This window comes from Stegodyphus dumicola, chromosome 11, assembly GCF_044657685.1.
Source record: "Stegodyphus dumicola isolate Sdum_Otavi_A_Nest chromosome 11, ASM4465768v1".
Taxonomy (NCBI): Eukaryota; Metazoa; Arthropoda; class Arachnida; order Araneae; family Eresidae; genus Stegodyphus; species Stegodyphus dumicola.
Genome location: NC_140778.1, coordinates 125,471,760 through 125,496,775, shown reverse-complemented (window position 1 = coordinate 125,496,775; position 25,016 = coordinate 125,471,760). Strand labels below are relative to the sequence as shown.

Here is a 25,016-nt window from a genome sequence, read left to right as displayed (position 1 = left end):
TATCTTTGTTATTGAAAAGCTTACTTTCTCTAGATTGACAACAAATCTACTATTCTGCTGTTTCAAATATAAACAAGCAATGGCCGCCATGGCAAAATTATTAGGCTTAGCGGCACTTAAACAACTTTTAAATTGTTGATAATTATAAACATATTTCATACAGATTCACTAAAGGCATAAAAACCTTAACCGGAAGATAAGAACAGCACAATTCAATTATTTTTAAAGCAAAAAATGCACAATTTATAAACATATATAAATAACGAAACTGAGGTCACTGAGCCAAGGTGCAGATCTATACGTTATAGCAGTCCTATATACAAAATTTCAAAATTCTGAGGTTACTCGTTTTTGAGGTGTGCGAGATACATACGTACGTACGCACAGACGCCACGAAAAATTCTCTTTAGAATTCATTTTAAATTAGTTTTACAATTTTTTTTTTGGGGGGGGAATAGTCCTTTATGCTGTTCTTATGAACAGATCTCAAGCAAACACGTCATTAAATTGCATTCGATAGCGGTGAAAATAGATATTTGCGTTGAAATATGATGCCTGAAACTTTTTGCGATTACAATATTTCCTTTTTACATCGTACAAGGAAGTAAAAATTAAAAGTTTCGCTTCCAATGAAAACATTGTTCCAAATGAATATTCAAAAACAGAATGTTTCGAATGTTGAAATGGTATGATCTTTAATGTTAAAAGAAACTCCGCAAAGGATAATTCCAAAATCATTTAAATGTTTAGTATAAACAGTGATTAATGTGATTTGAATTTTAACAAGACGGAAAAAACATAATATGTATCTCTTTTCTGAGACATATCGCCGAGCGCAGAACGTGCAAAGAATTTTTATTAGAGACATTTATCCAGATAAAAATGGAAAAGTGTTGTCACAATAGACGAATCTTGAGTATAATAAATGAAATCCATTTATTTTCATCAAAGAGAAGAAAAACATTTTAAAACATGGATCATGGCTCAAGGAATCAAAGTAAAGTTTTCCTAGGGGATTTTTGATTGCTGGTTTTTCATATAATGGCAAATTAAAAATTAACAGAGTGGAGAAAAAGGCTAAAATTCCATAAGCGGGGTAAGTTGGCGCCAAACTATTTTGGCCTTCAAAATTTGTTGAATTTTTTAGGCGCACTAAATGAAAGCTCTAAAATGTGATTTTTAAACGTCAACAGAATAGTAACTTTCAAGTTTTGCAGTAGTGAAACGTCGTTATTTTATGTTAACAGAATAGTAAAATGAGATGATAAAATACTAGATGAGTAAAACAAAGTCCAACAGCATTACAAGTAAAAACATATTCCTATAACCAGCTTTGCAAGTAAACGCATAGTCCTATATATATGTAATTCATCATTAAATAGAATGAACAATTCTTGTAAATAATTATTGAGTAAATAAATGTATACACTTATCAGATCAGAGCACTGAGAAGTCATTTTTAAACGTAAACAAAATAGCAAATTATGCGTATTCAGCATCATAAACTAACTATAAAATATTCAAGTTACTATCGTTGTGGAATTCAACACACTAAACAACTTTCCTTCAAAGCTTTAAATATACCACATCTTTCGATTGCCACATGCAAGAAACAAAACTAAAAAAAAAAATTAACTAAATAAAATTAAATGAAAACATTCATAAATTATAAACGTCATGTCATATGAAATCCAACATTCTCCCACCAACAAGAGCTTAACCTTCTGCAAATATTCATATAAATATAATATTAAACATATATATAACAATAATCTTAAACAGTTAAACTTTTAAAAACAAACACAGTATTTCAAAATTAAATTTAAAAAAAAATCTGGCTACACTAAATTCGCGCTCTTACAGTTACCGAAATAAAGCTCTAGGTTTGCCACAAGAAAACATGCAGTGCAGCCGGAAACCACAACCAAATTAAAATCGCGCCAAATAAAAAACTCTCGCCAAGCTTGGCGCTCACTCCGATTATGGAATTTTAACTGAGAAAAATATTAAAATAAACTCAACATATTATCAGAAACATATTTTATACCCAATTGTCAAATGTGAAATTCCTTTTCTTTACACACAGTGTGTGTAAAGTATCACAATCAGTAAAAGTTCATCAAGACAAAGCAAGCAGCCGTACATCAAAATCTACAGTTAATTTCCCATAAAAAATGCAACAAGAAACGGGTATCGACATTATACCCTTCACTCATGTCCCTACTAAATCTCCTGATCTATCACCAACATATTTTTGCCCTTTCAGACTTTCAAAAGAGTATTGTACAAACTTCGACCTACAACCCTCGTTGGACTTTGAAAGGCTGTTCAAGAGGGATGGGATAAAATACCTTCCAGGATCCTAAGAAAGGCTTTATTGTCTTGGTAATTACGGAGTAGAAAAATGGTGAAGAATAAAGAGTATCCAATGGAACATTTAAATCACAAACATTTTAGGCAAATACAATGAAAATCGTCTAAAAAATGCGCGAACAGCCTTTGTATGCACCCTCTACGGAGAAATTTTCAGTTATTATGCTTTTCCAAAGATACAAATTGGGTGTCTTCGGATTATAATAACTTGGCGATTTTTTGGCGAAAATTTGGGGACCAACCCTGCTACAGCAACCTGCTAGTTTTTTTGTGGGGGACGCCATTTTGTTATCACGAAGTAAAGGCATTTTTTTGTTTACTCAACATTTTTTCCAACAATCTGCTAGCCGAATTACGCTTATGCTAGACCTTTTATGGAACAAAAGTGCTTAATCATGACGAAGATTAGGTGCGAAATTGTTTCTAAGTGCTTATTACCTAAAATCACGATCGGAATTTTCCGGAAAATAGTAGAACAAATGTGCAGAGAAATTTGTTTTTACAGGGCAAATTTATATATGAAACATGTAATCCCCCCTTTTTGGATTAAAGAACTCTGATTCGTCCATAAATGTCACATGACATGTCTCATTTCTCTGAGATAAAATAATCTGTGATTGGAACTGTGTACTTCTCAGATTATTGCTAAAGTCCTAGCTAGTAACCTTTATCGCCTTACCAAAATGTCGCCAAACTACCTGTTACCATATTCCAAAGATTAGCCACAAATTGTTCCGGGCGTGCGGCTTCGTTATAAATTGAATGCACAAGTCCAAAGAAAAATGAATAAAATTTATTATTATCACAACAAATAAAACAAAAATGCTTAAATTCCTTCAGATATTCGTACGATATCTCAATATGTCACAGTAGTTATCTTTTAAACTACTGAAAACTCCTATATTAAATATTAAATCCGTAACACTGCCCCCTTTCCAAGGACTGCCCGACCCGGGCAGTACAATCCCTGGACTGGAAGCCAAACTTACAACTAAGACATAAATGCAATAGTAAATGTTACATTATAATAAGAAACAACGTAAACAATAAATGCAATAACTAACTTAAACAAATCAAATGCTATCAACTATTAAATACAAATCAAGTATACATTTAGAAACAAAAAGGGCCACATTATTTACAATTATTTACACTACGTACTTTGGCCACAGTAATGAGCTAATGTGTCTTAATGAACGACTTTAGGTTTAGAGTTCGATGACCTACGGATCCTAACCACGATGTCATTCAGCCTGTTTAGGACTGTGTACGGAATATCCCAAGGTGACTGTAGTCTCGTACTGAGTCCTTTTCGTCGAATCGAGTTCCACAACCACACCTTGTCTCCTTCGTTGAATTGATGTCCAGCAGCTCTCGTGTCATATCGGGTCTTCACCTTTTCCGTCACAAAGTTACCTCGCTCTCGTGAAGAATGGTGCATCACTTTAAGCCGGGCCTGGACATCTTGTATGTATTCCTCAGGCGATAAAGGCGCATCCGTAGGGCGACCAAACAGGAGGTCACAAGGCAGACGAAGGTCTCGACCGAAGAACATCTGGGTTGGAGAACAGCTGGTAGTCTTACGTTTCTTTTCGGCCCTAGCACGATTTCGGCAGCTTCCTGAGCTGGGTCTTTCGGACAAGATGTCGGCGTTTCCAGGTGAGGATCCCTTCTGAGGATGGATAGTCATGTCCTCAGACGCTGAAAGCAGTTTTTTTGTTTTTAAATTCTAAGGAAAAATTGTATTTCCTTAAAACGTCCAATACGAGTGTGCATGGATCTGCAATATCTGCCACATATGCCGTGTGATGGTAGGCGGTACTTCCAAACGTGATTTTTACGTTTAACTTCCTAGCTATCTTATCACCAGAAGCAGTCTGAAGGGTAACACAGGATGGCGTCCAAATAAGTTTACATTTAAACTGTTGTGTTAAATCTCTCCGAATGATAATAACATTAGCTCCTATGTCAATGATCATATTGAAAATAACTCCATCGATATGCCCATTGATGGACAGTCCGTTACTGTTGCCACTCACTGTAGAAATCTTACGCACTTTAAAACAAGGTTTTTATTATCTGGCAACCTCCGTTCCTCGATGTGGTTATAAATTTGTTTCCTGTTTCGTTGCTGAGAAATGGTCTCAGTTTCCGTGCTTTGGGATGTTCTGCAGTTCCTTCGCACGTGGCCTTCAGCTCCGCAATTTCAACATTTTAAGGTATGTTTCTTTTCACTAATATTATGTCTTAAGGCATTGAGTTGTCGGGGTTAAATTATCTGGAAGGGCAGCCATTTGTCCTATGGCTTTTGGATTTGAGCAGCTTTAACTGGATGGCAGTCTTACGAGTTGCTTGCTGGGCTGCCTTGAATTTCATGGCGTACATTAGAGCGCTTTTCAATTCCTTGACATCCGCTATTCGCAGATCTTTCTGTTTTTCAGGATCCCGGATGCCGTCGATGAAGTATTGCAGGGACAGGATTTCCCTTGTTTCTGTCCGGCACTCCGAAAAGGCGAGATGGGATAGCCTTTCAACATCTATGGTGAGTTCCTGGAGTGTTTCCGTGGGCTTCTGTTGGCGGAATTTTAATTGAAGCTTACCGTAGTCTTTCAAACACTTTTCCCCAATGCGCTGCTCCAATGCGCCGGAGAGAGCTTCGAAATCTAGCATTTGGTTTTCGGAAAGAGTCTGAAGGATATCTGCTGCGTCTGCTCTCAAAGAAGTGGCTACATGACAGGCCTTAACTTGGGAATCCCATCCATTCGCATCCGCAACTATAACAAATTATGTTTTATATACTCACCAGGAGGCCTCCCCATTATACGTGGGACTTCAGAGATGGACGAAAAACAAGCATTGGTAAAAATTTTAAATCCTCAGAATTGCTCCCTGCCGTCGCTACGAATTTATTTAAGGCATCAACTTCCTTGGCGACCGAAGAAACCCTGTTATGAATGTTTCTTTCGATTTGTTGTTGAACGGCACAAACTCTTCCTTCGATTTCTTTCTTAACTGAAGAAACTCTTTCTTCTATTTGTTTTTACAGAAGAAATTCTTTCTTCAATGTGTCCAACTTTATTTTCAACATCGTCAATTCTGCTTTCGATAGCTTCAAATTTGTTTTCTAGTACACAGGTAATTTCCTTTTTCATTCCTTTTTAACCGACTTTCATCTCGTCTTTAACGAATTCTTTACCCAATTTCATCTCGTCCTTAACGAATTCTTGGCCTAGTTTCATTTCTGCTTTAACAGACTTGATGGCCCCTTCGAACTTTTCTTGTAAAGCATCAAATGCAGTCATCAATTGTCTGAATTTTTCTTCCATCCATACTGTAACTAGCATTTAAAAACCCCACTCCTGACACCAAACCTTTTTGCGTGCGTACGGGTTCGTTATAAATTGAATGCACAAGTCCGATGAAAAATGAAAAACATTTATTATTATCACAACAAATAAACCAAAAGAATGCTAAATTTACTTCAGATATTCGTACGATATCTCAATATCTCACAGTAGTTATCTTTTAAACTACTAAAAACGTTCAACAGAAGTTAATTCAAAACAGAGAAACGCAAAGAAAGCTAATCCGCGAATTCGCTACAGTAAAAACAACCTCAGTTTTCTAAACAAAACTCGTAAAACAACTTACTAACGAATTGAGAGATTTTTCATGCCGCTTATATAAGCTTCTTAAATGCACGTGAATGTTCTATCAATTTCTCGAAATCAAAAACAAATTATTTATTAAATGTTAAACTTACAGGTGCCCTTGTGTTTTGAATTTTCCGGCTTAGCTTCCTCTTAATATTCGTCACGTCCTGCACTGCACGAGGAATAAAACAATTTAATTTATAATTCTACTAACATTAGCTATATTAAATACTAAATAGGTAACAATATGAAAAGATAGTGTGCAAAAATGATTTCGAAAACAATTCTTCGATGTTACGATATTTCAGATATCTTCATTTTCACCGAATAACAATAACAAAACAAACATCATATAAAGTAAAATCTATTTGAATAAATATGTCGCATGTTAGCATTTTAACAAATGGTAATTTTAAACCACTGCTCTTTACGATTTTAGTTAAAGAAAATATTTTTCTTATTGAAACTATTTCAGATCTACAACCAGTCATTCAAGAGAAAGCCCTTTTAAAACTTTTTTTTAGTCACGAGAAACTTCTGGTAATTTCCGTTTTCTCGAGATTTCTGGATAGCAAAAGAGTAGAATTACGGGATATTTATTTATTAAATGTTAAATGCGCGTGCTCCTGTATTTTAACGTTTCCTGCATAGCCTTCTCTTAATATAAGTCTCGTGCTGCATTGCACGGAGAAATAAAACAATTTTAATTACAATTCTACTAAAAATCGCTAACTCAATTCAAAACCCGTAGCAATATTAAGATTCTTAAATATGATTTCTGAAACTATTAAAAAAGTTAATATGTTCCTAACTACTTTGTCTCTACTGAACGTAGTGCAACCTATTGAACTGTATTGCTGCTTGTAGCTGAGTCCACGCGTGTAGTTTACACACGTGGACTCAGAGAAAAATTTAAAATACCTTTTATTTCACTCCAAAAAATAATAACATTCGGCCCCTTTCAGGGCTTACAGAAAAGCCTCCACTTTGAGTTTAAACTCGGGATAAGAAAAATAAGAAACTAATCTAATGTTAAACTAAACTGACTGAGCCGAAGCTACGCACAAACACCTAACGTAGATGCCCTTAATTAAATTGACTGGAGAATATCAGTAAGTACGGCAAACACTCGCTACTAAGGTTTCTTAAACTCTTCTGTTTAAGTAAGAGAAACCTTCCTTTAAATACCTTTTCTACCTCATTTACATGCAACTCAATATTAAAATCTCACTCTGGTAGAAAGTTATAAGAGGGAAACAAGAATTTAAAGGAAAGGTTTCAAAATTAAAAATAACTGTTAGTAAATTAAAATAAACCTTACAAGATTATTATTTGTAAAAAGAGTAATAATATTTAAATATTATCCACCAGACTTAAACCAGTTCTTAGCTTCAGAATCTTGAACATTTCATCGAGGTTTCTTTCTTGCATGCATGGGTACAGATTCTTAAATGTACCTGAATTTTTAACCAAAAGTGTTATAGCTTCGATGTCTAAAATTATAATTTTATTTCAGAAAACGTAAACTTATTGAGTTTACAGACGATCGAGAACTGCCTCTTTGTTCTCTGCCTAGACGACGGAACTCCCATGGTGCCTAACTATTCCACCATTCGAAAAGATTCCACCACCCTGGAGTTGACCACAATGGCCGGTCACGTGCTTCATGGTAGTGGCACCGATGCTGGCACCGCTAACAGATGGTACGACAAATTTCTTCAAGTAAGTGATCTGCTTCTTTGTTTTTCCAGAATTTCGTAAAATCAAAATAATATCACACTTTAACCATCTCCATTAGTAACTGCAAAATTTTAAGAAATAAATCTTTATAGGGTTTAAGAATTTTAAATCTTGCTGATTGCGATTATAGAAATGAACTGATATTTAAACTTTAAACTTTTTGGTATCAGTATGATGTTTTCACAGAACAAATACGTTTGCATAGTCTTAAATCCAATCTGAAACTAAATTATAAAAGCCTTTTCAACTCTGATTATTCGAAAGCCAAACGATATTTTCTCTGATAAAACTATTTCACAAGCCAAGAAGAGACAAAGGTTTCCTACTTAACTAAGCATGGAAAATATCTCGTTTTAATTAATTTAGTAAAGTACCTCGAAATCCTTATTTTGTGGTAGTAAACTCATTCCCTAATGAATTCTTCACCTTTTAAACAAGAGTTTATTCTTTCCGCCTATCTAATAATTCACTTTGGTACCTCGAATTTCTACAGAGTAAATGTTAAAACAATTACTTCTCCAGCTAGCTGAATCAAATGCTTCAATTTTTTAATTACTATTAATCTTATATATTTGCAGTAACTGAAATGAAAATTTCTCTTGAATTAAAATTAGTGAAATTTTCAGCAAATCTCAAATCAAAATAATTTTCTTTAAATTAGGAATTACACAACACCTTATACTGCGTATTATTCTCAAATAATTATATTATTGTCATTTATGTATACCATACTACTTTAATACCATCTGTTTGTCAGATTTAACTGTAGTTTCATTTGAGTTTAATAAATAAATATGATGTCTAAAATTAAGTTCTTTAGGTAGTAGTAACTGTGGTTTAAATTCTTCGCAATAAAAGGTGCAGTATTTCAAAAGATTCTATTAATATTGTTATGTAAAATACACAAGTACGGTAACATTTATTCTATGTTACTGCACTTAGATCTAAAGCTATTATCTTTTCTTTAAATATATAAGCGGCTAAAGTATGTGTCGCCGATAGTTTATTGTTGCCACTCGAAAAAATGAGCGCGGAAATTAACGTTTCCGCAGTTTTTAATTAATATCTCGGCAGATTAAAGTCGTACGAAGATGAGAACGGTATCGATGGGTTCGGAGAATTTTTTGGAACCCGAGGACACGCGTCTCGAATTTCAACTCGGAGCCGTTCCGTAGATATTCGAGAAAAAAGAATTTGGCACGTAGCCATATCCCTGCAATAGGGAAAACACAAGAAAGAAAGTGGAAAATGTAAGGAAAACGTAGGGGGAAATTAGTTTTTAATTAATATCCCGGCTAATTAAAGTCCCAAGAAGACGCGAATGGTCAAAATAGCGTGCCATGGACCTGCGGAATCCAACGGTGTGCTTCGCTAAGCCCGGGAGCCAGCCGTTTCGGAGGAGATGATGTTACTTCACCCCATATACATATGCGGTTTAAGTGTCTGTTTGTCGCCGATAGTTTATTTGGTTGCTTGCGTAACTGTATTAGCCAATGGGGGTGAAGTTGCCACGGCACAGGGTTGCCGCTTCAATTGAGACGTAAACAATTTCCTGTAAAACTTGCCTTTGCTATGACCATCCATAAGTCTCAGGGCATTTTTTTACCTGAGCCTGCATTTGGACACGGTCAACTTTATGTTGCCTGTTCAAGAGTTCGTGCAAGAACGGACGTAAAATTAAAAATAATGGATGGTCCTTTGCAGGGCGAGCTTAGAAATGATGGAAAGATCTACACAAGAAATGTTGTGTACAAAGAGATCTTTGATATATGAATTAACATTTCATTATTTAAATCATCTTTATTGATTGAGCTAGCGGTGGGCTCTTAAGAAATATACCGCCAGTGGTTTATTTCATTGCACTCTACTTTAAGCAATTAAGCAAGAAGAAGGGGGAAACCCCATTGGGCAGTAAGCAGAGGGGCTTCCTCGCCGTGGATAATTCAGCTTAAATTGCAGACATCTTTGCACAAATCATTTTAATTACAATTTATAATTTCTAGAATAGCGGTCATTTCGTATGACTGCCAGGTTTTCTAGTTAACACATAACAAAATTGTTACGAATTTTGTAATTATGTAAATAATTTTAGTGAAATTATATGTGGAATTTTTTTTTTGTGTGTGTGTATGTGTGTGTGTGTGTGTGTGTGTGTGTGTGTGTGTGTGTGTGTGTGTGTGAGTGTGTGTGTATAATGTAATATGAAAAGCTGAGAGAATTGATACTCTGCCGGAAAAATAAAAATACAGGAGCATTTCTATTTAACATTGAGTGAATGACTATCTTGCTAAATTGGCGAGATATCGCCAGCTATTGCCAATTTCGGCGACTAACTTTTGATCTCAAAATTTGGCGAGAAATCTCCAAAAATCGCCAGACTTGGCTACCATTTGCAAACATTTTGCTCCACTCCATGTGTAACTGTAATTGGTATTGTGATTGAACAAATGTAATTTATCTAGATAAGTAACTGTAACTGTATTCTGCCGCAATATGCCTTCCAGTGATTTCGAGAACTGTAAGGTGCTGAAGATTCCTCGGCAACTGGAGAGAACCTATATAAAAGCGGGAAGAGCAGCAGTTTCTCACTTGTTGTTTAGTTCAGCGTGAGTTCGGATAGCCGTTTTCGTATGCATTCAATCTATTACGAACCCGTACACATGCAATAGTATGATTTTTAATTAAAGTGAAGAAAACAAATGATATTTTGATTGATTTCTGTTCATCAGTTTCAATATAAAAACATTTTTTAAGTTATTACGTTGAACAATTTTTTAAGTTAGAATTAACTAAAGTTACAATTTTTATTACAATTTTTTAAGTTACAATTTAAGTTTTATTACAATTTTAAGTTACAATTTAAGTTTTATTACAGTTTTTTAAGTTACGATGTAAGTTTTATTACAATTTTTTAAGTTATTACGTTAATCATTATGCTGAAAAGCATAACTTAAACAAATATGAAATTAACATTATTTCCGCTTTATGTTCGGGGATAAAAGAAAAAAAATATTACGCTCAGTGGAGCGTTTTTTAACGTTTCTGTGTTACCTTTGCTGAAATATCATATTCGCAATTAAACGACAAACTTCAATACAACAGTAATATCACAAAATAATTTTAAAAGAACATGTCTTTATTATTTTCGATACACAGTCGAGCGCGCTAGAGATAATTTTTTTTTTTCGTACAGTGTTGCCATTGCTCGCTTTAAAATAATCAAGTTTTTTTAAGCCAAAATTCGTTAATGTTTCACAAAATATGAAAGAGATAATGAAACAAATTCCAAATTTGAGGTTCCAGATGCTCGTGTTCAAGTGGAGGACTACATTATCCAAAATTTCATGTCTCTAGGTACCGTAGTTTTTCCACAGTGGGAGAAACATGCCTACATTCATGCATATTCCTGATTATTTTATTTCATTAAATATAAATGCAGAATTCTAATCTTTGGTGGCAACAACTTGAAAAATGAAACGCCACTTATAGTAAACCAACGCAAGATGCCAAAACGAAATTAATAGTCCTTCTGGAAAAATTTCCTCTTTGGGCTAATAATAAGTCCTATAAGAATTCATTCGTAAATTTAAAATTAAATTATTAAAAAACTGCTTATTATTATGGCATTGCCAATATTCCTGTAAATTGTATAATCACTATTGTTTCTTTTGGTTATCTTCTCAAAAATTTATCTTTTGAAATAAGCAAGCAGTTCGTTCAACAAAAATTCAATATATTAAACACCTTCAAAATTAGTTTGATAAAATTAAAAAATAATTAATTATGCCTAACTTTATAAGTAGATTATATTTAAATGTAATATTTTCACAATTTGCGCAATGACTTTTAATGTTAAAATGAGGAAAAATTAACCAAAACACGTAACCAGTTGAAAGTTTTTTTACCAATTTAATAAAAAATAGCATGCTTTTACTTTAATAATAAAACAGTACCCAATAGTTTTATTACTTTATTTATATTTTTATCTTCCAAATTCGCATTTCAGGGGGGAAAAAATTCTGAAAAATAAGAAATATATCTTTAAAATTAAAAGCTTCTAAAGATCAATACATTTTATTTGCAGTCCCTGAGACTTGGGCAAGTCAAAGCAAGTAATAAAGGACTTTTTCAGACATTATTCCGATATCCATTTCTCACATTCTCGCTAAAAGCATATGTGTTCAAAATTAAATTGTAACAAAGATTAACGATGCTGCATGTACCCTTTTCTTAATAAAATAGGCGTAAAGAAAAAGATGTATTTTAAAGCATTTTCTGAGTTTAAAAAAGCACATCTAATAAAAGAAGATAATCATTATGGATAGTACAGAGGATTGTATTTGTGGAGAAAAAATCCTCGTCTGGTGGTGCTTTAAAAGAAGTACATTGATGATGATAAGCCTTCTTTTTTATCCCCATCCATTTCTTAAATTCTGTGAGACAAAAAATAGGTAGCATTATTGATACTTAATTCAATGTAAATTGAAAAACATTTTATTGAATAAAAAAGCGATTCTTTTTACTCCCCCCCCCACCGAAATAAAGGAAGTATTGTAATCGCGAAAAATTTCGGGAACCGTATTTCTACGAAAATATCCATTTTGACCGCTCTTAAATCCATTAGAACAATGTTTTTTCGTGACGTCTGTACGTATGGAAAGAATAAAGAACTCTTTTTTTTAAAGCGGATTATAAAATGGATTTAAAATGGATTCAAAAGAGTTTGTCTTTATGACATCTGTACATACGTACCTATGTATATATCTCGCATAACTCAGAAACAAATAACCTCAGAACATTGAAATTTCGTATATGGGACTGCTATGACATGCAGTTGTGCACCTCCCTTTTTGGTTGCAATCAACCGCATCAAATATATATGTAAAATATGAAATATCTATCTTTCAAATAATAAATTAATAATATCCCTTTAACTCCCGTTTTTATTCTTAAAAACCGAGCAATAATTTTTAGAACTAAGCTCCCTGCAATTCTGATGCTCACTTATCAATGAAAGCTGAACCCAACATCTGGACATTAAATTGTCACGTGATCTGAAATGCAATCCGGTATAAAAGGTCAACTGCGTCGTAATTCTTTTCCCTTCTGCTTCTAGAGGCTTGTGTCGCCTTGCCGCTAGCCACGCAGAGGTTACTTTCCTAACTTTGTCCATCGTTTAAGAAGTGAGCTGTACGAAACAGGGAGGGGTGTATAGCACACACACAGTGAGGATGTGCATTATCAGGAATAAAATAATGTGTGGAATTTATCGTTATGTGTGTCCTTACTAATTACGATGTAAAATTTCAATATTATGATGCAGAGAACCACAGTTGCAATTTACTTTCCACCAAGTCATCTGATTTCAATAATGCCACAGTCATATCACAATAATACAGCAGTTATATTCCATATATATATATATATGATGTACCAGCTTTTGTCAGGAATAAATAGATTGTTGAAGAATCATAAATGTAGTCGTAGCTTAAATTATCAGACCATAAGTTTAAAAAACAGGATCCATTTATTATTGGTCAGGAGAAAATAGCAGTTACAAAATCAGATATCCGGAGTAAATAAAAAAGAACTACTAATAATATTTTGTATGAAGGTTTACTGCATCATGACATTTAAGAAAAAGCGCCGATATTCTTTTGCGAGTCCTTTTATAGTCTCTGGAAAGGCGGAGCTTCCAAGACATGACGTCAGCCTCGTCATCCAATCCAGTTCGCTTTAAATATTTCCAAAACATTCTATAACTGTACGTGTAGGAAAGGCGGGAAAAAACAATTTGACTACGGGGCTGTGGATTTAATTCCACGTTCGTTGTGTACATAGATAAAGTGAAGAGTGTGCACAATGCCATTTTTGTGCAATTCTGGGATGTTTTTTTAAGCGAAAATAGGTCGACATGTACATGGATACCGTGTATTCTTAAAAACGCGGCAAGCAGTTTGCAATTCTGCACTTTCTCCCAATTTCGCACCTAATATTCGTCGTGATTAAGCATTTTTGTTCCATAAAAGTTCTAGTATAAGCGTAATTCGGCTAGCAGATTGTTGGAAAAAATGTTGAGTTAAAAAAAAATGACAAGCGCCTGGCCCCAGCCACCACCCCAAGTTCTTATTGGACACGACTTCTGATGTCATACAGTGACCAAAAGAATTCTCCGCGGCATTATTGTGCGCCAAAAGCTTGAGCCTAAGGTCATTTTAGCGCTGAAACAGGCAAAGCGCTGGCTGTGCCGTATTTGGGAAAAAATTACAAAAATAAAAAGCAGCTTCAGAAATATACTGTTAATATACATAGTATTAGAAAAAACGTGAAAATCGATGTGCAGGCGATAACCGTTTATCAGTATTTTTGTCATTAGATGAATATCGTTTGACAATAATCATTTTTTATAAGATAAAAATTGACTTAAGATAAAAAGTAATCACTTTTTATAAGTATAAAATACTTTTACAATAACACTTTTTATAAGATATAAAAGTTAAGAAACAAAACAATAATGCATAAAAAACAGCACGATAAATCCAATTGAAGTCAAATAAACGATATTATTAGTGCTTTAAAAATATCTTATCACTTTATCTTATTTTTAGCCATAAATGAAGAGAAATTAATGCCTGGAATTAGAAAGAAAAAAATTAATCTGACTACGAGCAATTTTAATACCAAACAATCTCTATATAACAAACAATAAATGAAAGGTGGTGTGTGGTGTATTTAATTATGGCAAAGCACACGAGGGCTATCTGCCTAAAGGGAGGGATGCCTTTCGTGGAGGACTTTCTAAGCGAAACTGGCTCGTATACACGTTACACATGGGGAAAACCACGAAAACGCCCATGCAGCCAGCCCGTTCGCGGGATTCGAACCTCAGACCGAACTACCAGTGTTCAGCGTCTTTACCGCTCGGCCGCTGGTGGGCCGATAAATGAAAGGAAGGTTATTTAGTTAACAAACAATTAATTTTTATAAAGCAATAACTAGCTTTTACATTTATATCACTTTTAAAAACACTTTTCTGCAAAATAAACCGCTAATTCTTGAAAACTGCGGCAGACATTATTTACACAGTAAGAGTTAAGTGCTATTTCTTGATATTGCTGCCGAAGCAATGTCAAGAAATAGCATTAACAAATTATATAGAAAGTGCCGACATATTTTCTTATATTGTTAGGATCGTTTTAATTGCAATTATTCTGTTACATCGCACAAATTCACATTAACACAGGACATAACCAAATCCAATGTAGTTATAAGTTCCCCTTGACATAATTCAAACGAAACAGATAATGGTATCTTTTCAGCATGACATCATAAACGGCAACCAATAAGAACAGGGGTGGTGGCTGGGGCCAGGCGCTTGTAAAAAAATGCCTTTACTTCGTAAAAACAAAATGGCGTCCAAAACAAAACTAGCAGGTTGCTGTAGTAGGGTTGGTCGCCAAATTTTCGCCAAAAAATCGCCAAGTTACCATAATGTAAAGATTTACCCTCTTTTCATCGGAATTGTGCATTCCAATTATTACGAACTCGTACTCACACAACAATATATATTTATGCCTAGTGTAAATATATATATATATATATGATGTACCAGCTTTTGTCCGGAATAAATAGAATGCTGAAGAATCATAAATGTAGTCGTAGCTCAAATAATCAGACGATAAGTTTAAAAAACAGGATCCATTATTTTTTATTCAGGAGAAAATAGCAGTTACAAAAATTAGATATCCGGAGTAAATAAAAGAATTACTAATAACTTTTTGTATGAAGTTTACTGCATCGTGACATTTAAGAAAAAAGCCCCGATATTCCTTTTGCGAGTCTTTTTATAGCCTCTGGAAAGGCGGAGCTTCCAAGAAAATGACGTCAGCCAATCCAGTTCGCTTTAAATACCTCGAGAACATTCTATAACTGTACGTGTAGAAAAGGCGGGAAAAAACAACTTGACTACGGGGCTGTGGATTTAATTCCACGTACTTTCAAATAAGAGAACGTCGCCATTAAAAATGAAAAGAACATACAGTTAGAATTTTAAGTGTATTCTTGACTATGGAATTTTATTATTACAAATATATATATATGAACCTACTCAGTTATCCAACCCGGTGAGCACAGTTTTTTTTTTTTTTTTTTTTTTTTTTTTTTTTTTTTTTTTTTTTTATATATATATATATATATGTTGGTAAATCATTCCTTAACCTCCTTTTTCCTATTTTTTCCTTGTACGCAGTATGATACGATATTCCTGTATTTATAATTTACTTTTCAATAAATTTAAACGGGACGCAGTCTTGCATTTGTAAAAACGAAAACTGAATATTTTATTTAGACTGATGTACTTTAGTTTACGTTTGTATGATTTATGAATAAAACCAAAACCTCGGAATGCAGACTTCTGTTTCCAAATCCATTGAAAAAAAAAATGTCTCCACATTCAAGAAACTTCTAAATTAAATGTATTCCTTAATATATTTTTAAGACTAATGTCCTCAGTGTAGTGTTAACAATTTTCAGCTATGTATCAGTTTACTCAAACCTCTTTTTATTATCGTAGTTTAGAACTAAATTAACATATTTTTGCCTTTTTCAGGCGGTGGTAACGAGAGATGGCGTTGTAGGATTTGTTGTAGAACATTCGGCCTCCGAAGGAATAACAGTTCTACGATTCTGTGAAGAATTTCTTCAAAAACTGTAAGTACTTTTTATTGGAAATTTTCTATTACTTTTATAACACCTAGGACAATTTAATCCCTGTTTGACATTTGTTTTCCTGGAAAGGCTCAACATTGATGCGTGCAACGGATTTGTAGAAATTCTTTAAATATCTAGGCTATTCTATTTCAACTTTAGAAAACTACTAGTTCTTAAGGGAGAAAAACAGCTTAAATAAGTATTATCAAAAGATAACAATTGAATAAGGAATATAAAATTTGGATCAGTTAAAATATATTGTTACGAAATGCCCAGCCGCGGTAAGATAGTTTCCCCGCAAGGCGGGTTTAGGGTTACCAGAAAAAGGCAAGCGAAAGCATGGTTGCCATATTTGGCGCGAAATCGTCCGTTTGATTTTGATAAAATTGGGGATGTGCCATGGTTGGAGAGAGAACCTTATAGAATGAATTCTTACCGGTTCGGCCTAGAATCGAAGGCAGGCCAAAAAAGCTGCATAAACCCTGGCTGTACGTGGAGTAGCAGTGTATCTAGAGTTAGTGTGTCGCGAGTTGGTATATCATATTGTATCGTCAAATATCTTCAGTGTGTTGAGCTCCGAGGGCAATCGACCGAGTCGGGAGCTGTACTTTACCGTGAAGCTGTGTTGACCGTTGTAGCTTGGAGGCTGATTGTTTCAGCGTGATTATCGTAGTTTTTCGATGATTATAAACCTGTCTTTGAAACTCTCATGAATAATAGTGACGAAGAATTTGTGATAAAAGTAAAATAACACGCCGAACAAATACTAATTTAGAAGTCAAATAACAACAACCAGCATTATATTTGCAAATTTTTAAATATAATGCTGATTGTTGTTGCTTATAAATGAATAAATTGTGTTTTGTTTCTTTATCAAGTCTTGTTGTCAATCACTGCAAATGCACTCTTAGAATGAAACAATATTTTTATCCTTTTAAGAAATTATTTTAAAAGTAAAACATTTAAGGACCAGAATGGACTGAAAAATATAATAATAATAAAATCAAGCGCTTGAGCTGTTTAAGATTGAAATTTTATTTTCTTTAATTTAAAAATGTTTTAATTTAAAGTTTTAATTATCCTGAAAATTTATGAAACATTTAAACAGCAAATTAGACAAGAAAACAGCTTGACTATTAACCCCTTAACTGCCGCGGGCGTATATATACGCCTTGCTCAGCCGATGCGTTAACTGCCCCAGATGCGCCCAGATGCGCAGCCGATGCGTTAACTTTGCGAATAATTTTAGGTGTAGCAGCGCAAAGCAAATGATAGCAGTTTGGAAGGACGTATATATACGCCTGGGGCAGTTAACGCATCGGCTGAGCAAGGCGTATATATACGCCCGCGGCAGTTAAGGGGTTAAATCATTTTTAATTAGGTTTTAAGCATTTGAAGTTAAAGATTTAATTTGAAATATTTTAATTACTTGTAATTCTTAAAAATTATGCAAATTTGTAATTGATATCTGCATTTTAGTTATTCATATTTTAATGCTTCAAATAGATGCGGTAATAATTTAAAAGATTAAAATCGATCAAATGCTGAATACACGTTTCGTCCTTCTTGACTATTTGAGTGCAAAAACATTTAAATGATCTGAAAGCTTTCAGATTTTATATTATGGCCAAAGAGTCTCTTTTTCATGTTTTGTGAGTTACCTTTATTTATTAAAGATCATGTTCTCACTTAAAACACGTAAAATTCAATTCCACAGCAATATCACAAAATATTTAAAAACAGCACATCTTTAGAATTTCCGATACAAGTCTCGCGCGCTAGAGATAATTTTTTTTTCCATGCAATGTTGCCATTGCTCGCTTTTAAATCGTTTAGCTTGTTAATCAAAAATTCGTTAAAGTTTTACAAAATAGATAATAAAACAAATTAGAAATTCAAATTTCGAATTTCCAGGGACCTATGTTCGGATCGAAGTTTCCGCAATTCAAAATTTGATGCCTATAGGTACCGTCATTTTTTCACAATGCGAGAAACATACATACATTCATGAAGATTCTTCATTATTTAATTTTTTTAAATATAATACAGGACGATAATATTTTGGTGGCAACAACCTGAAAAGTGATTCAACTCTATAGTGATTAAACATAGAATGTCATTTCGAGACCAATAGCCATTCTCGACTAACGCTGCTTTGGACTAATAATTTATGCATTTTATACTGCATATTAAAAATAAGATAAAGATTTAAACAGTGAAAAAATGCGTCCTCTAAATAGCTTAATTTGATCAGCAATTACAAGTTCATAAAATTCGAAATGTAATTTTAAAATATTAGATTTTACCAAATGGCTGCATTCTGAGACCTAATTAATCCCAAGATTGGTGGAAGAAATATTGAATATTTTGTGCTTCGCACAACGGCCATTATGAGTAGATGATTATACCCAAGGTAATGTAACGTAACGTAACATAATAAAACGAAACATTTAAAAAGTCTTTGTTAAGGCTGTCCCTAACATCAAAATAACTTCTAGCACTTATTTAACAAGTTCTAAAAAGCACAATGTTTAACTTATCAAAGGTACTCGTAATGTTTTCCAAACGCGAACTTAGTTTCTAAATAAGAGTTAAAGCACAATGTTTAACTTATCAAAGGTACTCGTAATGTTTTCCAAACGCGAACTTAGTTTCTAAATGAGAGTTAAAGCACAATGTTTAACTTATCAAAGGTACTCGTAATGTTTTCCAAACGCGAACTTAGTTTCTAAATGAGAGTTAAAGCACAATGTTTAACTTATCAAAGGTACTCGTAATGTTTTCCAAACGCGAACTTAGTTTCTAAATGAGAGTTAAAGCACAATGTTTAACTTATCAAAGGTACTCGTAATGTTTTCCAAACGCGAACTTAGTTTCTAAATAAGAGTTAAAGCACGATGTTTAACTTATCAAAGGTACTCGTAATGTTTTCCAAACGCGAACTTAGTTTCTAAATGAGAGTTAAAGCACAATGTTTAACTTATCAAAGGTACTCGTAATGTTTTCCAAACGCGAACTTTGTTTCTAAATGAGAGTTAAAGCACAATGTTTAACTTATCAAAGGTACTCGTAATGTTTTCCAAACGCGAACTTAGTTTCTAAATAAGAGTTCGCGGTTCGAAGTCGAAGTTCATACTTCATTACCATTGTTTAGATTACCATATTTTAGATTTAGAGAAGATTTTGTTTAGTACGATTGTTTCCATGTAAAACGTTTAAGATTATCTTGATGAGCAATACTACATTTTCTTACACTAAGGAATTAAAACAGTAGATTTCCCCAAGGTACACTTCGAAAAAAAAAGAAAAAAAAAGGGACAGTTTTATATTTCCCGTTCTACTGGGCCGATTGACGAAATTCAAATTGCTTTTTTCATGTCTCGAAAGCGTGACTTAGGATATATATTGTTACGAAATGTAAAGGCGCGGTAAGATGGCTTCCCCACAAAGCAGTTTCAGGGTTGCCATAAAATGGCAAGAAAAGGCAAAGTTGCCACATTTGGCGAGAAATAGCCCGCTTGGCGACAATTGGCGACAAAGTTGGCGGTATACCATGGACTGATGGAGAAACTTTTGGAACGATTTTTCACCGGTTTAACACAGAATGTTCTCGAACACAAGCCGAAAGCTATATAAAACCTGCTGGTCCGCAGTCAGTGTGTGTGTCTCGTCTAGCGAGTCAATCCCTGCGGAGTCGATCAAGTTGACAGCCGGGCAGCGAGTGCCCAGAGGGTCGTCGATTTCACTGAAGGAATCTCTTAGTGTATCGCGGTTAGTACATCATCGAGAGAGTGTGTTGAGCTCCGGGAACGACTGAACCGAAGAGTCGGGAGCCGTGCTCTGTATGCCGTCGAGTGCATCGCGAGTTGCAGTAGTGCATCGAGTGCATCGCCAGTTGAGTCAGGAGTACATGGAGTTCCGAAAACGACCGAGCAGAGTCAATAGCTGTACTCTTGTGCTTTGCAGTGAAGCTGTCTCCACCGTTATAGCCTGATAACCGGAAGGCTGTGTCGCTAATCGTGTCAGCGTGTTTATAGGAGCTCATCGACGACTGTAAATCGTGTTTTGGAGCTGTCCTGACAATACTGGTTAATAAAGTGTGTTTACTTCATCAAGTGTCGTCGTTATTCACTCAATCCAAAGTAACCTCGTAACAACTGGTGTCAGAAAAGAAAAAAAATGCAACAATATTATATTTATATATAGCATTGTTCTAACATAAGTATATGGTACAAAACAGGACTTTTCCTGAAGTAACAGACCAATTTTTGTTTTTCATATTTCGATTCTACGATGCAAATTATCCCTAAATATAAAATTTCGGAATTTTTGGAGAGACATTTATGGAGAAATTTCAGAATTTATCTTGGAGCATTTTTTTCAATTTGCACGCAGAATAATTCTCCTAGCTAAATTCTTAATTTATAGTAATCTACTTACTTTCCTTTTTTACTTCCTTGTACGAAGTAAAAAGGAAGTATTGTAATCGCGAAACGATTCAGACAGCATATTTCAACGAAAATATCCCATTTTGTCCTCTTTCAAATGCAATTTAAAGATGTATTTCCGTGATATATGTACGTAAGGACAGATTAAAACACTCTTTTCCTCCAAAAAAATTGAAAACTGCTTTAAAATAAATTCTGAAAAGAATTTTTCGTGGCGTCTGTACGAACGTATGTACGTACGTGCGTACGTACGTATCTCGCATAACTCAAAAACGAGTAGCCTCAGAACGTTGAAATTTTGTATATAGGACTGCTATAACATGTAGATGTGCACCTCGTATTTTGGTTGCAATCGCCCGCACCAAACGTATATAAATATATTTATATATTTATATACGTTATCCACACTCTGTTATCCGGCTCAGTGATCTCAATTTCTTTACTCTTATATGTTGGATTCCGAATGGGCAACTCAACTGAACATGCCATAAAAGACTTAATGGCCACTATCAAACAGAGCAAGGATAACAATTTGCACTCACTGGCAATAGCCATTGACATCAAGGGAGCCTTTGACTCCCTTTGGTGGCCAGACGTAATAAATTTGCTGCACAACATGGCGTGCCCAACAGCCATTATTACCATCCTTCGCTCATACCTTCAAGATCGAAGTATACAAGTAACATCAGACAGCGGCATTTATGTCAAAAATGTCTTTAGAGGATGCCCACAGGGGTCATGCCTTGGACCAACACTGTGGAATATAGTAGCAAACTCGGCATTTCGTCAGTTTGAGAGCGTAGAATACGCTCGAATCATAGCCTATGCGGACGATTTTATGCTAGTTGTGGCAGGAAGGAGTAACCTCGAAATGAGATCTCAATACTGTCTTGATCTGTTCTCCCAATGGGCCAGAGCACATAAGCTTCAGATTTCGGCAGAGAAAACTAAAGCTTTGCTCATAGGACGCAGCAGGCAGCTAAGACGCAACCCAAGCATTAAACTCCATGGGATACCGGTAAAATGTTTCCCCCAATTGAAATATCTTGGGCTATTACTCGACAACAGACTTTCTTGGATGCCACATGTCAGGAATCTTAAGACTCGAATTAGCATCCTAAGCAACAACATGAGACGCATGACTTCACATAAATGGGGTATCTCATCTAAGCTACTAAAAATTTGGCATAGAACCATTACAGAAAGAGTAATAACTTATGGAGCAGCAATCTGGGGTGGTGAACTTACCTTTCATATGAAAAGATCCCTGCTCTCTATTCAGAGACAACAGCTACTTCAAGTATGCAGGGCCTACCGTACCACGTCAACACTAGCCCTACAACAACTAGCAGGAATTCCTCCCTTAGATTTGATAGTAGAAAGGGAGGCAGCTATCGTAAGGGTTACCAGGATGGGTCAAACTTCAACACTCTGGGGTCATAGTTATCACCACTCGGACTACGAAGAGCAAAACAACTGCAATAACTTTCATCCAGCAGCTTTTGATCTCTCTGACGGTATCAGTATAAACGACCAACCAATTCAGAGGTACAGTAATAACCTTTTCACAGATGGCTCCAAAACTGAGAACGGCACGGGCAGCGCCTTCTGTAGACTAGAAAATGGAGTTGTAACATTCGAGTGGAAAAGGAAATTAGGCTTGAATAACTCGGTATACCAAGCAGAGCTTCTAGCTATCAGTGCTGCAATTAGATATGCGAACACATGTCAACAGGAGAAATTCTCTATACTCAGTGATTCGGCATCAGGTCTGACGGCTATCGCAAGTCAAAACAGCCGGAGTCCATTGGTATACAGAATTCAGAAACAGCTTCTGACAATGCCTATTTCGCAAAGACCCACTTTAAAATGGGTTCCTGCTCACACAGGGATTCAAGGCAATGAAGCCGCTGACCTACTGGCCAAGCAGGCAGCCAACTGTACGGATATATTAGAAAGACCAACTAAACTTCCTTGGTCTCATATTAAGCGAACAACTTTGACAAGTCTTCTACAAAATTGGCAAAGTAGATGGACAGAGGCAGAGGTAGGACGAAGGACATTTCGCTTACTGCCAAAAGTTAACATGGAAATAAAGACCCACTGTGCTAGCCTAGCACAGTTCTTGACAGGGCATGGACCATTCCCAGTATACCTGAACAGATTCAGACTTAGGGATACTCCTTTCTGCGAATGCGGAGAGGAAGGCGACACGGACCATTATTACTTCCATTGTGTACATACAAGAACCTGGCACTTGAAGAAACCAGCGAACTGTGCCTGGGCAATGTGGACGACTAACACACTCAAAAACAGAATAGCCCTTGATAAAATAGAGAAAATCTCAGAACACTGCCTAAGCAGAAACAACCGTGGATAATATTATAATGTTTCAAAAGTTCAGAACTTAAAGCAGATAACCAGAATAACGCTTAGTGCCTTGCAGTTAACAATATGTAAAAAACTATTATTAGTTTATAATATTCAACCTTGTTACTCTGGAGTCTTTCCCGCCGTGATGGTATATAATTCCGTTTGGTTCATGTCCGTGGTCGGAAGCCATCATAGCGGTGCACTCACTCACTCTTATATGTTGGTAAATTGTACATTTTTTGCTTTAAAAATGATTGAATTGTGTTGTTCTTATCTTCCGGTTAAGGTTTTTGTGCCTTTAGTAAATCTGCATGCGATATTTTTAGAATTATCAACAATTTTAAAATTGTTTAAGTACCGCTAAGCCTAATAATGTTTTTGATGGCGGCCATTGCTATTGTTTACATTTGAAACAGCAGGATACTGGATTTGTTGCCAATCTAGAGAAACTTAGCTTCGCAACAACATAGATAACGCCTTCATTTATTATTGCCAATTAAATCATGCTTAATCCTTTCTGGAATTTTTTCGAGGAAATAAGAGTTTAAGATTTACGTCGTAATTTTTAATAGAGATATTTTGAGTTTTTATGTATTTTTGCCTTGTCACGAAGTGAAAACTGAATTAATTGAATGAGAAATACACAATCGTCTGTGAAAACCAGTTTCTTTTTTGTTTTGTTGGCTTAATTTCTTTTATACATCGTTCTAGCCTTATTATAGTATTTGAATAGAACATGTGTCAACGATTAGATAATTCTTTAAATGATATAAATTTTGTGCATTCTGAGTTATAATATGAACGAAATATAATACCATTAAGTGAACCTAGCGCCAGAGTGTCGCTATGGTAAACAAAGTGAATTTTAATGAATGCATTTATTCTATTGTGGTTTATGCGGTGTCGGCGAAGTAAGTATAATTCTATCTAATAAGTTTAAATGAAATGCAAGAAAAAATGCGTATAATTTAATATTCCGTACAAGGAAGTCATGTGGTGTACACATCAGAATTTTTTTCATTAATGCACGAGAGGAAACAAGGTCCATCATTCATTCTTTCAAGTAATTTTAACAGAGCATGTAAGCCCCATTTTCGTTAATATCGCTTATAATAAATACGGCATATTTTAAAACGCGCCAAAATGTAAATTCACGTATATCACGTATTCACGTATAAAAATTTTGACTAACGAAAATATCCTTTTTGACGGCTATCGAATGCACTTTAACGATATTTCGGCGTGACATCTGCACGTAAGGACAGAATAAAGGACTCTTTTCCCCCAAAAAAAATATTAAACTGATTTAAAATGAATTCTGAAGAGAATTTTTCGTGGCATTCGTGCTTACGTACGTACGTATCTCGCATAACTCAAAAAACGAGTAGCCTGAGAACATTGAAATTTTGTATGTATGACTGCTATAACATGTAGATGTGCACCTCGTATTTTTGTTGCACTCGGCCGCGCCAATTGTATATAAATATACATATCCACTCAGTTATTTGGTCCAGTGAGCTGTTTCTTTATTCTTATATGTTTGTAAATTGTGCATTTTTTGCTTTAAAAAGGATTGAATTATGGTGCTCCGGTTAAGATTTTTATGCCTTTAGCTAACATGCATGCAATAATTGTGGAATTATAAACAGTAGAAAAGTTTTTTAAGTGCTGTTAAGCCTACTTTTTGATTACGAAGATTAACCATTTCGGCCATTTTTGT

General features: G+C 34.8%; 1 protein-coding gene across 1 annotated transcript in view; it reads left to right on the top strand.

Annotated features, from left to right (window-relative positions):
- The window catches only part of LOC118183671 (choline O-acetyltransferase-like), a 189,707-nt gene that overhangs the window by 105,481 nt on the left and 59,210 nt on the right, over nt 1-25,016 (top strand). Inside the window, exons 6-7 of the mRNA XM_035353269.2 lie at nt 7,543-7,748; nt 16,375-16,475. Of these exons, the coding sequence (XP_035209160.1) occupies nt 7,543-7,748; nt 16,375-16,475 (307 nt within the window). The remainder of the gene's footprint in view (nt 1-7,542; nt 7,749-16,374; nt 16,476-25,016) is intronic.